Source organism: Lacerta agilis, chromosome 10, assembly GCF_009819535.1.
Source record: "Lacerta agilis isolate rLacAgi1 chromosome 10, rLacAgi1.pri, whole genome shotgun sequence".
Taxonomy (NCBI): domain Eukaryota; kingdom Metazoa; phylum Chordata; class Lepidosauria; order Squamata; family Lacertidae; genus Lacerta; species Lacerta agilis.
Window position 1 is genome coordinate 22,110,554 of NC_046321.1, and position 18,002 is coordinate 22,128,555.

The following is an 18,002-nucleotide window of genomic DNA, read 5'->3' on the forward strand; positions in this document are numbered from 1 at the left end:
CAGCCAGCACAGGGAAAAAGTGATACAGGTACCGGTATATTGCTTGTTTCACCAGAGCTTTATATGTTAAACATCGCACGATTGAATTCGTTTCAGGTTACTTTGAACCAGCCTTTCAATCATCATGATTTTCTGAAGTGAGTGACAATTACAATTAAACAATAAAACAGGGATGAGATAAAATCACAGCTGGTGTGTGTGAGAGAGAGAGAGAGAGAGAACGAATGAACCAATAAATGATGATTGCCATTAGGCTTTAAACATCCGTCTGCCACAATGTGTTGAGGAGCTGCTCCCAAAGCTTCGGAAGCCATCACAGTGGCTTCTTGCTTAATAGACACAATAAGTGCCTAAAGGTTCTCATTCATAGGTCTAAAAGGAAGGAACATATGGAGGGAGGTATATAGGCCCAAACTTTTAAAAGTATGTGCTAGAACCTTCAAATTTAGTCTGGGAACACATTGGCAACCAGTGGTACATTTGAAGTACAAGTGTTATATGCTCTCTGTTGCAAGCACCAGGCATTAATCTGGTTGCCGCATTTTGGTTTAATTAGAATTTTTATACAGTCTTCTGTACAGCATTATATTAGTCTTGATCCATGGTCACACCCAGGACCCACACTTACATGTGAGGGCCCACTTCTTAGTTTCTTGCCATATATGTGACCAGTTGAAGAGCAACTGTCTAGATGAGAGATTATAAGGGCATGCATCGGTGTTCAGGTGTCTCCTTTTTCAGGAATGGGCGAAGTTGCCAAATTAGCAGAACCTGAAAAAAGACTATGCCAGTAGAAGGGGGAAATGCCAGCCTCTTTCAGGGTCTTTCCTCCCAAAAGTACTAGAGCAAGATAGATAGTAGCCTAAGATATGTTTCTCTGAGATGCCTCATTACTACAAATACAGAGGATGAAGAGAAAGGCAATAGGAATTTCCCTCATGAGTATCACCTTATAGTTTTGCTGCTACTTTATCATCATTATTTAAATGTCCATACTGTCATTCATCCAAATATCACAAGGTGGTTTACAACAGAAAAACACAAAATACAAATATTTGGTTTAGAACTGATTGCTGCTTTAGAGTGAAATAGTTCCAGAATTTGGACCTCACTAGCTTTAGTGCTCACTATAGTATAAGATGAAATGACATTCTAGGGTGCTCCGGATAGTTGTAGCAGTTCAGGCTTTTACCTTAAGATAGGATTGGGGAATCTTTTTGGCTGCACGGGCCAGATCATTATCAGGATTGGCCTCACAGACCACTGAGTTGGTTGCATGCACCAATTCTATGTAAAGAACTGGCTAATGTAGCCAAACTGAGTAGAATTTAACCCCCAGTTTATCTGCTGAGAAGAGATTAAATCCTGCTGTGTGTGCCAGTTCCATATGGAGAACTGGCACACAAAGCCAATATAGAATTGGCCCCCAGGTTATTTTTATGTACCTTCAAATGATAAAGGATTTTTCTGTCATACTGTCACTTTGGTAACTCATTTTACCATAATCTTTCATATTTCCTTGTTGTTTCCAGTCACATTTATCCTTGAGCCATGTTCTGTCCTTATTGAATATCATTTAGATGTGTTTGCTTCTCATGCCCCTAGTCATGGAGAATATTATGTTTATCCTGTTCTTTTAAAGGTTTACCCCTCCTGTGTAGTTCAAAATTATTAAACTAAGCAGTGTTAGAAATTAGTCAGATGCCAGGCACATTTTGCTACTGGCATGGGTCCAATTGCTACCATGAGATCTCTGGATGCCAAGTTGGCAATTGACATCTCCATCTGGCTGGTCTCTCCAGCTTTCTTAAGCAGGTAAGCAGAAGAACCTATTTATTGCGTTTATATTCCACCTTTTATTCCAAGGAGTACATGGTTCACCCTACTCCTCAATTATTCCCTGCAATGACCCTGTGAGGTAGGTTGAGGGACTGTGACTGGCCCAAAGTAGCCCAGTGAGCTTCATGACTGAGTGAGGATTTGAACCTCACTCCCAAGTCCTGGTCCCAAGTCCTGGTCCAACACTTTAACCACTAAACCACACTTCTGAGTACTTCTGCTATAGAGCAGCTATATAAATTAAGTAGGTAAATAAATATGGGGAAAGCACTTAGAGAAGGGTCTGAAAGATTTTCATTGAAGCTTGAATTAGTTTTATTCTGGATTGTTTTATTTGGCGTTTTAGTGTGTTGCTACTGCTTTGGGATTTTTTCTTTAAAACATAAAGTGCTATGGAAATTATATATATATATGTGTGTGTGTGTGTGTGTGTGTGTGTGTGTGTATAATCTGCTTGCTCAAAAGACACCTAGACATTCAGTTTTGGCAACCTCAACCTAGGTTTAAGCTGCCATTTGGTGATTATCTTATACACCCGAGTTTCTAACACTGAAACTAAGTAAAATTAGTATTATTTTACTTTCTAATTTTAGGATGATGGTTTCCCTTCAGCAAAGGATCTTGAATATTATTCAGTGTTTTCGAAAAGAATGGCGCTTATTTTCAGAATCTGAAAGGACTACTGTGTGTGGTGTAGATTGCATGCTGATGGCTTTGTACCTATCGGTTGCTGAGGTCAATAAAAAGGTTAGTGAACAAAGTTAGGGAAATGTTTCTGTCTTGAATACTGCGTTCACAAGGTGCCCAGATAAAGCTGAAGGATGCCTTTATTGCTTCTGATGCTTGAGAAGGGAGGAGTCTTGCTAGCCTCTTCAAAATGCTGCTTATCTTTCTCATTGGGGTGTTTCAGATGCAATGGGGAAAATGTAGCTTTTTTGCTATATGTATGAGTTCCACTGAACACTCTTCTTTCTTCCCCATGCCATTGACTGGAAACCATTCATCCTCACGGGAGAAAGTTAAGGGGTAACACTGTTATGGGAATAAACTTACTTCTGGTCCTTTTTGTCTCAAATGGATGAGGAATAAGGTTCCTGACTTCTGTTTCTTTGTCATACTCAAGCGTAACAGAATGTTGGGAAGTGTTAGATGCTAAATGTTTTGGCTGTTAACATTACATATGTTTTAAATTTATTTTCTTTGTAATGGAATCAGTTTAGCATATCCGTGTGTGTCTTTAAATATATGCCACCCTAACTACTTACCGTATATCACGGCGTATAAGGCGACTCGGCGTATAAGACGACCCCCCCGACTTTTCATGTGAAAAAAGAGTTTGGGGTATACTCACCCAGCCCGGGCTCCATGGTGGCTGAGGTGGCGGCGGTGGCTGGAGCGGCGGGGAGAGCTTCCCCCGCGCCGCACAGGCGATCTCACAGTGGCCTCCATGGCTGCTGAGGCGGCGGAAGCGGCGGGGAGAGCTTCCCCCGCGCCGCACAGGCGATCTCCGTGCTTGCCGCCGAAGCGCACAGCGGCCTTCATGGCTGCTGAGGCGGCGGCAGCGGCGGCTGGAGCGGCGGGGAGAGCCTCCCCCGCGCTGCACAGGCGATCTCCGCGCTTGCCGCCCAAGCGCACAGCGGCCTCCATGGCTGCTGAGGCGGCGGCAGCGGCGGGGAGAGCTTCCCCCGCGCTGCACAGGCGATCTCCGCGCTTGCCGCCCAAGCGCACAGCGGCCTCCATGGCTGCTGAGGCGGCGGCAGCGGCGGCTGGAGTGGCGGGGAGAGCCTCCCCCGCGCTGCACAGGCGATCTCCGCGCTTGCCGCCCAAGCGCATGGCGGCTGAGGCGGCGGCAGCGGCGGGGAGAGCCTCCCCCGCACTGCACAGGCGATCTCCGCGCTTGCCGCCCAAGCGCACAGCGGCCTCCATGGCTGCTGAGGCGGCGGCAGCGGCGGCTGGAGCGGCGGGGAGAGCCTCCCCCGCGCTGCACAGGCGATCTCCGCGCTTGCCGCCCAAGCGCACAGTGGCCTCCATGGCGGCTGAGGCGGCGGCAGCGGCGGGGAGAGCCTCCCCCGCGCTGCACAGGCGATCTCCGCGCTTGCCGCCCAAGCGCACAGCGGCCTCCATGGCGGCTGAAGCGGCGGCAGCGGCGGGGAGAGCCTCCCCGCGCTGGACAGGCGATCTCCGCGCTTGCCAGCCAAGCACACGGCGGCTGAGGCGGTGCACGCACACACACAGCCAGTGGTGGGGCGGAACTCCACATCACGTCAATGATGTTGCCGGCGTACAAGACGACCCCCGACTTTAGAGAAGATTTTTCGGGCTTAAAAAGTCGTCTTATACGCCGCGATATACGGTAAATATGCCAGCAAGTTTGGAAAACGCAGCAGTGGCCAGAGGACTGGAGAAGATCAGTCTACATCCCAATCCCAAAGAAGGGCAGTGCCAAAGAATGCTCCAACTACCGCACAATTGCACTCATTTCACACGCTAGCAAGGTTATGCTTAAAATTCTACAAAGCAGGCTTAAGCAGTATGTGGACCGAGAACTCCCAGAAGTGCAAGCTGGATTTCGAAGGGGCAGAGGAACCAGAGACCAAATTGCAAACATTCGCTGGATTATGGAGAAAGCTAGAGAGTTCCAGAAAAACTACTTCTGCTTCATTGACTACGCAAAAGCATTTGACTGTGTCGACCACAGCAAACTATGGCAAGTTCTTAAAGAAATGGGAGTGCCAAATCACCTCATTTGTCTCCTGAGAAATCTTTATGTGGGACAAGAAGCTACAGTTAGAACTGGATATGGAACAACTGATTGGTTCAAAATTGGAAAAGGAGTACGACAAGGCTGTATATTGTCTCCCTGCTTATTTAACTTATATGCAGAATTCATCATGCAAAAGGCTGGACTGGATGAATCCCAAGACGGAATTAAGATTGCCGGAAGAAATATCAACAACCTCAGATATGCTGATGACACAACCTTGATGGCAGAAAGTGAGGAGGAATTAAAGAACCTTTTAATGAGGGTGAAAGAGGAGAGCGCAAAATATGGTCTGAAGCTCAACATCAAAAAAACTAAGATCATGGCCACTGGTCCCATCACATCCTGGCAAATAGAAGGGGAAGAAATGGAGGCAGTGAGAGATTTTACTTTCTTGGGCTCCATGATTACTGCAGATGGTGACAGCAGTCACGAAATTAGAAGACGCCTGCTTCTTGGGAGGAAAGCAATGAGAAACCTAGACAGCATCTTGAAAAGCAGAGACATCACCTTGCCGATAAAGGTCCGTATAGTTAAAGCTATGGTTTTCCCAGTAGTAATGTATGGAAGTGAGAGCTGGAACATAAAGAAGGCTGATCACCGAAGAATTGATGCTTTTGAATTATGGTGCTGGAGGAGACTCTTGAGAGTCCCATGGACTGCAAGAAGATCAAACATACCCATCCTTAAAGAAATCAGCCCTGAGTGCTCACTGGAAGGGCAGATCCTGAAGTTGAGGCTCCAATACTTTGGCCACCTCATGAGAAGACTCCCTGGAAAAGACCCTGATGTTGGGAAAGATGGAGGGCACAAGGAGAAGGGGACGACAGAGGATGAGATGGTTGGACAGTGTTCTCGAAGCGACTGGCATGAGTTTGGCCAAACTGCGAGAGGCAGTGGAGGATAGGGGTGCCTGGCGTGCTCTGGTCCATGGGGTCACGAAGAGTCGGACACGACTGAACAACAACAAAACTACTTAAATGACTTAGGATCTTAATGAGGACTACATTTCTAATAAAGTTTGAAGTACATATAATTCAAGTTATAATTACTGCAAGGTTAGCATTTGTGTAACTTGGTTACAGTGGAACCCATTTTTTCTTCTCTGTCCAAGTGCAAGCAGCTGAAGGATGAAGTACCTCAGCAGACTTTTCCAGGAAAACTCACTTTCTTCTGCTGAGACTGACCATGGAAATTTTCAGCTCAAAAGGATTTTACATCATAAAATTATAAGCAGATGAAAAAGTGAGGAGGGTTAGTGAGGAACTTTTTTTTCAGCTGAATCTGTAACATTATGCTTATAGTTATATATACACTTTTCTGACATATGATATATTTTTGTTTAACAAAGATCTTTAGTGAAAAGTTGGAACCTTTATTGGCCTCTGCTGATCTGGTGGTTTGCAAGGGCAAACAAACATTGTTATCAAACCAGACCAAAAATAAGCATTATTTCTGTCCGATGAATTAACATAACTTAAAAGAGACAGAGAGCAATCCAAACCCCTCTGCTGGTGTGGGGGCTCTGCAGGGATCACCCCAATGTGCTTGCCCAAATGGTTAGTATGTGGAAGTTGCTTTCAGAAACAACTGCAATTCTGTGGGGCTGGGCCTGCCCTGCTGCTAATCATGTGATTGACATGTACCCAGCATGAGCCTCTGTTGCACCTCTCTGGCAGCTGGTTCAGCAGAGGCTTTATATTTGCATTTTATTATAACTTTATTTTAGTTAGCAAACTTATAAATCACCAGCCTCATATAACTAACATGCTTAGTCTAGTTAATGCACGAAGGGGTTAAACTGTCCTTCCAGGTTCAGCTCACTTTGGAGGAGGGACTAGTTAATCAAGCCGCTACAATCTACCTGGTGAATGCAGTGTGTAAAGAGGCTAAGTTGGTTGCTCCAGCTTAGTTGCATGGCTCTAACATTCCTCTCTTGAATTCCTATACGAATAACTTAGGAACTTTCACCACTATGCAACTAAGCCAAGTTTTACTGAAATATATAGATCAAGGGTGGTAGAAAAATTTAATAAATACTAATAATAATACTCTCTGTGCAACCTTTTCTGAATGCTGTATGGAAAAGCACCTGAAACTGACCTTTGGAGAGTTTGTAAGTAAACCATTTTTAACTTCCGGTGCCAAATTTCTATGTTAGGGGAAGAAGGAAGCTTTGGAACTCACAAGGCCATATTTTATAGATCTAACAGCCTATATTTCCATGCTTTAGTTTGCTGCATATTTAGTGATTTTAAATCTCTGCTGGGGTTCTCTCACCAAAGAGTACTTGCCCCAAGCTTGGCACCCAGGAATTTTATACCTATTTTTTCATTGCACTAACATATAAGTAGCATGGTTTCTTTGTAATTCCTCCATAGTAACATGATGCAACATACTTCCATTTTCAGTGTAATTATTAAAAAAAATATTTAATAATTTCTGTAAAGAAATTTTGTTAGTAATTTGGAATTTAGAACAAAAAAGCTCTGTAGTAATATGTTCAGAAAGTATATGATTATTCCAAAAAAACATTTGGAAGAACTGCAGGGCTTTAAGATTGGTAAAAGTTTGATTTTTTTCACTTTACCCTTGTGAAATATAATATTCCTGTTGTCTATCAGAGAATTAAAGTGTTGAACTTTGTGAACTTCCTTTATAAATTAGCCAGCTGGCATTTATTCCTAGCAAAACATTTTCTGAGTCCTACCGCAAACTCTCACAATCCTTTCTATGAATAATATGCTGTCACGGTGGGCACCTGATCATGAAAAGTGATATCTGGACAGCATTTTTATTTGGATTTAAAATGTTTTTACAATACCAGTATAAACACAGTTAAGCTCTGCAAATTCTTCATCTTGTGAGAAAAGATTTTGACTGAATTATTCTGAAGCTTAACTAGTAGTTACACTTCAAAGAACTGGTTTCAAAACAGTGTTTTTTTAAAAAAGAGCTGCAAACACCAGACTCTTGCCATCACTTCCTGGGCCCTCACCAGCTGCTATGATGGCAACTACCAGGCAGCCAAACTATCCCAGCAAAACACTTCTGCATTCTAGTTCCCAGCATACTTTCATTCCAGGAGAAGTCTAGAATGCCATAGATATAGACCAGAAAGTGAACAGAGTACCTTTGTTCCATGTAGAGCTACCTCAATACAGGGATAGCTACAGGAAGGTGGGATTTAGCCTTAGCTAAAGTTCAACATGGCGGCGGCAGCATTGCCACAACCCACCTGGTGTGGCCTCGTGACACACTGGTTAAGCCACCTATGGTTTAAACAAGCCAACTTCAGAAACAACAATTTGAGTTGGGTTTATTTGAAAATAACTATAGTTAATTTAGCCACAATTTGTCAGTCACAGCAAAACCACAGTTAAGCAAAGGAAAGTAAAAAACTTATGAACTTTTCTAAATGGTTGCATGATGGAAGTCTTACTGTGGCTCATTTCTTCTCATGCAGATATTGTAATACTAAACCATAGTATAGCACAGTGGGTCTCAAACTTTTTTGTCTGGACTACACTCAGAATAAAAATTTGCTTGCACCACATTGATATTTTATTGATAAGAAATACAGTACATTGGAAAACAATAAGAAAGAAATCCTATCAGTACTTGATGTATAAAATAGAACACAACTACTTTATAATATGATCAGGGGCATCCAGAAAGTATAAAACAATGCAGCTAAATAAGAAAATGAATCATTCCCCAAATATGATAGACATATAGACATATTATGGTACAAACTTATGTACCATAAGTTTGTATATAAACTCACACCTCTCATTGAACATGCGCTTGCTTTTGTCATGTAATCTTTTTTATATTATGTCTAATTTGAAGCAGACAAATTCATCTCTTCATCAAGGCCTTTCTCTTTTGCGATCTTTCATATTTGTCTGAGTTGAAAATCCCTGTTCACAACAGTATGTTGTGGAGAACTGTAGAAGAATAGCCAATGCTATTTTCAAGCACTCTGTTCAAACAGCAATTCGGGATCACAGCTAGGAGTGTCCTCAGTATCACTTGGTGCTCTTCCTCTCATTTTGAAAAGACATCTATCCATATTCTGCAAATAATAATAAAAAAATGATACTATACTACACTGAATGATTGTCCTCAAATCTTCTTGCTGCCCTTGCCATCCTCTCCTGACATACTAGTGTGACATGCACCACACCCTTTGAGAAACGCTGGCATAGCATGACATGTGAACATGGTGAGTGGACTGGACACAGATGAAGTTTACTTCCTATTGAAACCAATGCAGTATAAAGACTAGCTTGTCCAAATCATTTCAATTGGATGCAAGTTCAGCTTTAGTTTGAAGCAAATCCATTCCACCAAGCATATTTGTCCAGGGAAAGGTCTGGTGACATATGATGCTGCCACCATGGGGAAGGTAAGCAGCCTTTTAAATGTATTTAGATGGTCTTGGTCATTCTTAGGTGTTTAAAATAGGTTTTTATTTTATGTACAGTTTTATTACTGTGTTGTTTGCTACCATGAGCTCCTTTGAGGGGAAGGGCAGAATAGAACTTTAATAAATAAAATAAATATGTAAGGGTCAGTGTCTGTGGGAGACCAGGCTCTAGAAACAATTTAAGATATTTATTTATTTATTACATTTGTTACACACACACCCTTTTCTCCAGGGAGCTAAAGGCACACATGGTTCTTCCTCTCATTTAATATCCACAACAACCCGGTGATATAGATTAGTCTGAGAGGCAGTGACTGGTCCAAGGTCTCACAGTGAGTTTCATAGTTGAGTGAGAATTTGAGCCTTGGTCCCCCATGTCCTAGTCCAACACTCTAACTCCTCCACCACACAAGCCTGATATTTCCAGGAAGTAAGGCATTGGTATAAATATGAAAAATGTAAGGAAAACTGAGGAAAGGAAGAGTGAGGAAAGCAGAAAAGGCAAAAGTAGCCATAGAAAGACGAGTCTAAAGTATGTCTCATGGCTCTAAGTCACATGATGATTTTGATATGTAGCTTTAAACCTTAGAAACAGTGACCAGTCCACATAGATATATTATCTTCATGTTTTCTCCTATATAATGTCTCATTAGAATCAAACCATGACACAACAATGCATTTTTAAAAGGCTTGGGGAGGAAATTGATATGGGTATTTTTCCTAAAGTCTTTCGTAAAAATAGTTAAATGCTCTATGTGATTAGTTTTTGCTTTTCAGCATAATATAACTTTGTAAGACTGGTTTGTATTTTATTAGCCTGCAATTCCTGTTCCAAATAAGTAAGCAGATTTTCCCCCTTCTGTCTTAACTTATAGAACCGTGGAGATTTTGAAGCATCTCTTAGTGAACTGGTATTAACTTGGAATTACCTGGTACCTGACAAACTGGGCATATTGCAGAAAAATATGGAAGCTCCTGAAAACTATGCTGACATCACAAGTGCATATGCCAGCTTTTTAAAACGCTGCAATATGATGGATTTAATAGATGTCTATCAAAAATGTAGGGCACTAGCACTGGAAAATGAATCTGTTTCCTGTGTAAGTATTTTATTTATTTAATTATTTAATTAAAATAGGCTGATGAACAGCCACTTAACTCATAGCCTATGACAAGTAAAACCGGACTTTAAGGCGACCAAGCAGGGAAATGAACACCTCAAATTTGCTTTATCTCAGACTGTTGCTGTGCCACAAAAATGGCTAACAAAGTAAATGTGGATTGGTAAGCATTTTTTGTGGGCTAGTAACTTTTGTGGGCTTATTCAAAAGAATGGAATAAAATGTTGCCAAGAAAGTGATGTAGATGTAGCTAAATTAGCTACACAGTAATCCTGCAATCCATGCCAAAGCCACATATTAGCCATATAAGCTACTTCAGTTTTTGTGCTAAACTTGGTAAGGATAAAAGCTATGTGGTTATGAAATAAGATAATCCCCTCTTAATGTGTCTGGCACAACTCTATGGAAAGGATGCTCTTTCATGTCAGAGTAACTCAGAATTCCAGGGATGTAGTCACTTTAATCGGAAACATTATGAAGACAAACTGCTATGGTACTTTAAATTATGAGCATGTGATGAGGAAAGTGTTGCCTGTTGAAATCCTGCTTTAGAAGTTTTGATTTTTGATTTTTTTGTAATTTTGATTCTTGAATATTTTTTGTCATTTTATTTCCCTATCATCAAATGCCTGATTCACTTAATCACCTTAAAAAAACAAACAACAGTACCAGAAACTTGTATCTAAAGGAATTTAAGCCCATTCCAGCCTTACATATGTCCATGTTCAGGTACTCCGCTACTGGGATATAAAGAATAAACTTTTGTTATGAGATTTCTTTGTACAATCGTACCTTGGATCCCAAACGCCCTGGAACTTGGATGTTTTGGCTCCCAAACACTGCAAATCTGGAAGTGATTGTCCAGGATGCGAATGTTCTTTTGGAACCTGAACGTCTGACGGGGATTCCGTGGCTTCTGATTGGCTGCAAGAGCTTCCTGAAGCCAATCAGAAGCCATGATTTGGTTTTCGAATGTTTTGGAAGTCGAACGGACTTCCGGAACAGATTCTGTTCGACTTCCAAGGTACGACTGTATTGTATTTGAATATCCAACAAGTATTCTGTAATCAATTTTTAGGTCCTCCCCATCAAGTCTCTGTTTTATAAATGAGATCATGGCATGTTATATCCTTAAAAATTATAATAAAAGCCTTGCTGAATCAGTTCAAATGTTAATTCCCGCATCCTGTTCTCACAGTGGTTAACCAGACACCTACTGAAAACCCGCAAGCGAGATGTGAGTGAATCTTACTTAGGATTCCTGGCAACTTGTATACAGGGGCACACTGTTTCTAACAGTGGAGGGAGAACATTGGCTCCCTCCAATGGTAGCCCTATTCTCTATGCGTTTGTCTAAACCACCCAGGTTGGTAGCCTGGTTGGTATTCCTACATCATGTGGGAGCTAATCCTCTAGTTAATGCACTGTGTGAAGTAATTCCTATCCACTTTCTCCACAACATGCATAATCTTTGATACTTCTGTCGTATATACGATTATGGGTGGTTTGGAGAATGTGAACAGAGAGAAAAGGAGCACTCTGAGAGATTCTGGCACTAATGGTTAATTCTGCATTCTCAACAAGGACCAGTTTAAAGCTAACCAGTAAAGTTTTCTTTTTGAGCACCCATATTCCTCAACCACTTTTCTGCTTTGGGATTTTTGCTATCTACTTTTGCAGCAAACAAGGTACTGGGTACTCAAGAATCAAAACAGCCTCCACAACCTGTTCCTTGAAAAGAATGGTAGGAGAGTGTGTAGTTACAGTTCTGAAATATTTTATTGTTTCCCAAAGGCACAACTGTTAGAATTTATTGCTGGAACAGCAGATTTAGCCATTGAGAATCATTCAGTTCTTCCAACCCCCTCAACACCAACCAGCAGAATGAACCAGGATCATGAAGAGGTAAAATGTATGAGTATTGTCCTATATCCCAACTATCCTAGTGTTTATTATAACACGTATTTGCTTATGTACAGAAACCACACTTGGACTCTAATATTGAAATTTAGCTGCATCTCTGCTTTCATTGAAAGAAGAAAACTAGTATTCTGTTTTCTTGAAAGACATTTTGGAACATGTAGATAAGCATGGTAAAAGATTCCAAGATTCAGAATCCCATCATAATCTCTACCCATGTTTTCTTACCTGTACACCCCTGCTGCCTTTCAGTTACTCAAACCTTGCTCTGGAGATAGAATGCCTGACACAATAAAATTTACTTGGAGTCATTAATGAGATTGGAATGAAGGACAATCCTATGATGAAATAGCATCTATTGCCTGGGTAGTCAGTATGGAAAGTCTAGATCTCAGACTGGAAAGAACAAAAGTAATTTTAAATTTTGTCCAGTGTACTTTTATATATTAATTATAATCCATATTTGTTTCTTTGATTGCTTCCCTGATTTTTCAAAATGGAGATTAGTAAATTGAAAGCTAGTGTAGTATTTTTGCTTTCCTACATATGAGTTTCCTAATATTTTGCTAAATTGTGTTTTCATGAAGCAAACAATTTAGAATAAACTAACAGGATTCTCTTTTTATGTAGCTACCATTGGTGGTGAAGAAAATTTTGTATGCATATTTAAGCATATTGGTTAACTCCAAGAATGATTTGGCATTTGCTTACATTTTAAACGTTCCTGACAGAGGACTTGGAAGGGAAGCTTTTACTGACCTAAAACATGCTGCACAACAGAGACAAATGCCCATATTCTTGGTACGTATGACAAATCAAAGCATTTTTTTGTATTTGAAGGCATTGAGGAGATGCAATAGGATGCTTTTTTTAAAAGCAAACTGTGTAGGAGCTGGATTGGGATTGTTCATGTAACAGCCAGAAGTCATCCATTTGTACTGTGTTATCCATGCTGGCTGTACAAATCCTCCAGTCTGTCATTTTAGACAAGTAAATATAGGCATAGGTTGCAGTCAGGTACACTGTGTTAGTACACCAAATACTGAAAAAGTTGACTGAAATCATTGTAATATTCTAGCTTCTCAGGACAGCTCATCTGTATCAGTATAGTTTTGGTGGAGCCAGAGGGGAGCAAATCAAAACTGAAGGGCTTCAGAGCACTAAAGTTACTTCATGAAGTAGTAGTTGTGAAAAAAGTGTTCCTAAATTCTCTGTCAAATGGGCATTACTCAAAGATCTCTGGCCATTATCAGTGACAGAGCCATAGGAAATCACTCAGGCCAGAGCACTGTACCATGTATTCATAATTTGGGTTTTAAATGTTAATTCTTTCCAAAACATGACTTGGGAACATGTTTGATGTAGCATAAGTCAAGTTTTTGGGGTGTTATAATAGAATAAGTATGGAAAATAAGATTAATCAGTTCAATTCCTAAAGTTTTATTATTTGGTGTTTTATGAATTATGGACTTGGACTATGTTCATCAGCCACTCTTTTATGGTTACCAAAGAAAGAAAACTTCTTTGTATAAAAACATGGTTTTCTTTTGGCAGCTTTATTCTAAAGAAGAAGAATGACGAAGTATTTTCCATTAAGTAGTCAAGATCCTATGAAGCACACACAATCTGCAGTGTATCCATGAGCACGGGCAGAATTATTCTACAAGGTTGGGGGTTCTCTAAAAATCTAACCCCCACCTTTATTTTAATTATACAATATGTAGATAAAAAGAACACACTTGTACACCCACCAGATGCTGCTGCAGTGACTAACTGGGTTTGTGTATGTTTTTGCCAAAGGATTGCTTTATGATGTGGTTGAGGGTCAATGAATATCCCAAGTCCTGTTGAGGCAGACTCATGTGCCTTCCATATAGGCCACCTCTGAGTTGGCAGCTATGGGGTCAGAATTTTCACCCAGAAGTCACCTGATGCTAGTACCTGCTTTGATAGACACAATTTTAATTGAATTCTGCCCAAAACATTTAAATGTAAGGTGGCTAATGGGAAGATCAAATTTGTCTTACTATGCAGGCACAATCCTTCTGTCTTGAAACAGTAGAATGGGTTGAGAAATCAATATACTTAATGGCTTTCCAAAGATTTGTAGTTTTGCTTCACAACAGCACACATTTATCATATTTGGAACAGATTTGTCTTTGTTTTACAATGCGTAGAAAGCCATTATGTTTACTTTAATTTTAAGGAATAATTTGGACTTTTCTTTGATGCCATCAATCATCCTGATATTTGTGGGAATATTTGTTGTTTACGTGTGGTGTATTGGTTTGCTATGTTTGCACTAATACTTTACTTAGCTAAATTATATGTCTTGTTAGATGGCGACGTCTTTTATCCGAACCATAGAACTTGGAGGAAAAGGTTATGCCCCTTCCCCAGCTGATCCTTTAAGAACCCATATGAAGGGACTTTCACACTTGGTTCACTTCATTGATAAACTGGAAGAAATTATTGGTGAAGTCCAGGATCCAAGGTAATAATTTTTCTATGTATGTGTACATGCTGCACTGTTTAAAATGTATATTCCTTCATTAAAACAAAGCCAGCAACTATTATGAATGCACTCATTCTTAGCTATTTTAGATAGAGGTAACCTTGTAAGCCTATCAATATGAAGATTGAATCTATTCAGCCTTTCCTTAATAACAACTGCAGTACAGACAGGGCAAGAGAGGTTATTTGAAAAAAATATTTAAAATAGTTTGACTTAGAGTAAGCCCCATCAAATGCACTGGAGATTACTTCTGAGTAGACACAGAAATCCTATACATGTCTATTCATAAATAAGTTCCATTGAGTTAAAAGATGCCTTCTGTCAGGAAAGTAGGCATAGAATTGCAGCCTTGGTCTCTCTCTCTCCTTGCTTTCTGCACTCTTGAGTTGGTTTGTACATCACACTATATGTTGTTTAGCACAGAGGCAACTGGATCAGTCTAGCAGACCAGAGCCTTATATTTCTCTTTTCCCCAACCCCCGCTGGCCAAACTTGAGCTCTGCAGGGCCACTCACCTGTCAATCACCTGATGTAACAATGACATTGGATGATGTAGCATGTTGGAGTACCAGTGATCAGCTGATGGTTGTACTTCAGAAGCTGGGTGTATAGTGCTTCTGAAGCCCTGCCATGATGTCATGGTACTGGCAGGTAGGTGTGACTGACAAGTAGGTGGATTCCTGACAGCCTGATTAGGCCTCTGGGCCATAGGTTCCTCACTCCTAGTTTTTCATGACATGCATAAATGGGGAAAAGCCAGAAGTTCACACCCTATATTCCTCTTTCCTCCAATGTGGCTGGGTGGGTGAGTTCAGAAGCTTTTGCTTATGCTTTGAGTTTGGCCCAGTTTGTTGTGTTATCTGGAAAAACGAACTGTGGTTAAAACTATGGTTAATTTTAAAAGAAGCCAACTTCAAACTGGTTTCTGAAGCTGATGGATAAAGTTTATTATAACTCTGGGTCCAGATGGCATAGCAAGATGAGCTTAACTAAAAGTGGAGGTTAAAACTTCCAAATTCCAGAGGGGAGGAGTGCACGAAACTGGGACTTGTTTGGACTAATTCTAGCTCATAAACATTGCACTGTGCTTTATTGTGATATGTGAATCTTTCTTGCTTCTGTTCCATTTTTTTCTTTCTCTAATTTTTCTTGCTTTCTTGTGTTACCAAAGAATATCAGTAGTAGTAACAGAGGCTAGTGCTGTTACTGCAAACTTGCCTAGTACTACATCCTGTGCACAACCACATAAGTGACATCTATGTTCAAAGAACTTTGTAGTTCACAGTATCTGGGCAAATCTGGGTGGGTGAAGGACGAATGGGATTGACAAGGAGAAATGCGGGGGAAGAAGCAGTCAGTTTAGGCAAAAGTTCTGGAAACACTTAATTTAAGAAGAGTTCATTGAAGGATGAGGACCTGATACATGAACTTGATAACTGTGAGCTGTATAACAGGAAGTCAACTTTGCAGACAGAGGAAGGATCTGCAAGGGAGAGAGAAGGGGGGGGGGTTGCTGATGGGATTCAAGTGAAAATGAGTTTATAAATTAACGATAGGAAACCTGTGACCCTCCAAACATTGTACAACTCCAGCTCCCTTAATTTCTGACCTTCCCTGCTATAGTTACAAAGCTTCTCAGAGAGCCAGTGTGGGAGGAGAGGTGACATGATAATGGAGGGTTCCTTAGGAAAATATATTTCAGTATCACATGGCCAGAAAAATTTCCTGTATCCTACAGCAGTTTGTGGGCTGAGGATATATAACAACCTTTTTTCAATAATAATAATAAATAAAAAATCCTTCCAGTAGCACCTTATAGACCAACTAAGTTTGTTCTTAGTTGGTCTCTAAGGTGCTATTGGGAGGATTTTTTTTATTTTTTATTTTGTTTTGACTATGGCAGACCAACACGGCTACCTACCTGTAACTGAAACCTTTTTGTGCACTCTTTGAACAGCTGTATGGGATGTCCTTTAGTTGGCCATGCTTTTTTAGCAGAGAGAAGACAAACAGCCCAGCTACATGTTAAACCATTATCTGGGCAAATATTTCTGGCATCCTTAAATAATGGAAGATGCTTCTAAACTGAGATAGATATAAATCTGGATGCCCATCACATCATACCAGTCATTACATGAGAAGTTCAAGTATAAAAACCATTGACCCCTTGAAGAGGCACCCATAGGGGAACAGTACCTAGTGAGGATGGAGTTTACCAGACTAGTCACTGTATTTTTATTTTGTTTTGGTTTTTTTTAAAAAAGCTTGATTGGCCAGCTGAGGAATTTTCCGAAGTCTTTGACCCTGGAGTAAAAAGAGGTTTGTGAAAACTATGAGGGATAATGCAAGGCTCTGAATGTGGCGAGGGGAAATTCTAGAGAGTTGGCGTCAAAATACCTGAGCTAGCATTTCAAAGACCTATTCTATAAAAATATGCATTCTAAAATAAGTAATTGGTAAAATAACGTAAGTTCTCATGCTGATTGATGCCCACAATCTATCATGAGCTGTCTTTCTATTGTATAACAACATAATATCATACATTATATTTGTTATAAATTGCAATGTGTATTTTTTGTAACTGCCATGACAGGGGGGGGGGGAAATAAAAATGCTGATACCTCTGTAATAGGATTTTAATATATGCTTCCCTGTTCCTGGAATAGATGTTGGGGAAGCTGCTTTATGTCTTATCAGGTTTTTGAATGCTGTTCATATTACTGACAGTGTATTGCTCTCTCCGTCATGTACCGTAGTTCCCAGAAACAGTGCATACTATAAAATCATATTGAGTAGTAGTATTTTTATGCCACCAGCAACTTGTTTACTATAGGATCAGACTTGTGAGTATCCAAGGCCAGAGCATGCAGGGGCATCCTGACCACCACTTTAGTACTGGAGGAACATGGCTTCATGAGCTTTCTCATCACAACTGAGAGGATCCAACACCTGGGAGTGAGGAGGTGACACAACCCAGCTCACAATATTTGTGTCCCAGGAGCAAGAAGACAAGCTTCTGGACAAAACAAGGAAGTTCATAACCTAAATGCAGCTCCATCTAGTGGGCATGGTGCACCTACAAGGCTTTTCCCCATCCAGGAACCCAGTTTTGAGACAGATAGGCCACCTGGTACCAGTGCCACCTCCCTGTCAATACTCTGACGGTTTCTCTTCCTATCCAAACTTTTACAGAAGGTTAGAACACTCTGAGACAGAGTCCAGCTAGTGACTTGCCACTGGCTCCAGAGTGTGTGGTTCTTGGACCTAATGGGCTGTTAAAAACTCTGGCATATCCCAATGCAATGGATTTTCTAGCCCATAAGCCCCCATGTTGGTAGCAGCTCTGTGTTTAGACCATGAGTGGCTTCAGACAAAGGGTTTTCCCAATAAAGTGGCCCAGAAAATCCTAGCTTC

At 40.8% G+C, this 18,002-nt stretch overlaps 1 protein-coding gene across 3 annotated transcripts in view; it reads left to right on the top strand.

Annotated features, from left to right (window-relative positions):
* The first annotated feature begins 10 nt into the window (after window positions 1-10).
* Window positions 11-18,002, top strand: part of PARPBP (PARP1 binding protein) — a 28,779-nt gene continuing 10,787 nt past the window's right edge. For 2 of the 3 annotated variants that reach the window (XM_033161952.1, XM_033161953.1), the window contains exons 1-6: window positions 64-137; window positions 2,433-2,586; window positions 9,908-10,132; window positions 11,948-12,058; window positions 12,704-12,874; window positions 14,413-14,567. In XM_033161952.1, the coding sequence (XP_033017843.1) occupies window positions 64-137; window positions 2,433-2,586; window positions 9,908-10,132; window positions 11,948-12,058; window positions 12,704-12,874; window positions 14,413-14,567 (890 nt within the window). Of the gene's footprint in view, window positions 29-63; window positions 138-2,432; window positions 2,587-9,907; window positions 10,133-11,947; window positions 12,059-12,703; window positions 12,875-14,412; window positions 14,568-18,002 lie in introns of those variants that run through there. The other variant, XM_033161954.1, reaches the window with a different exon arrangement.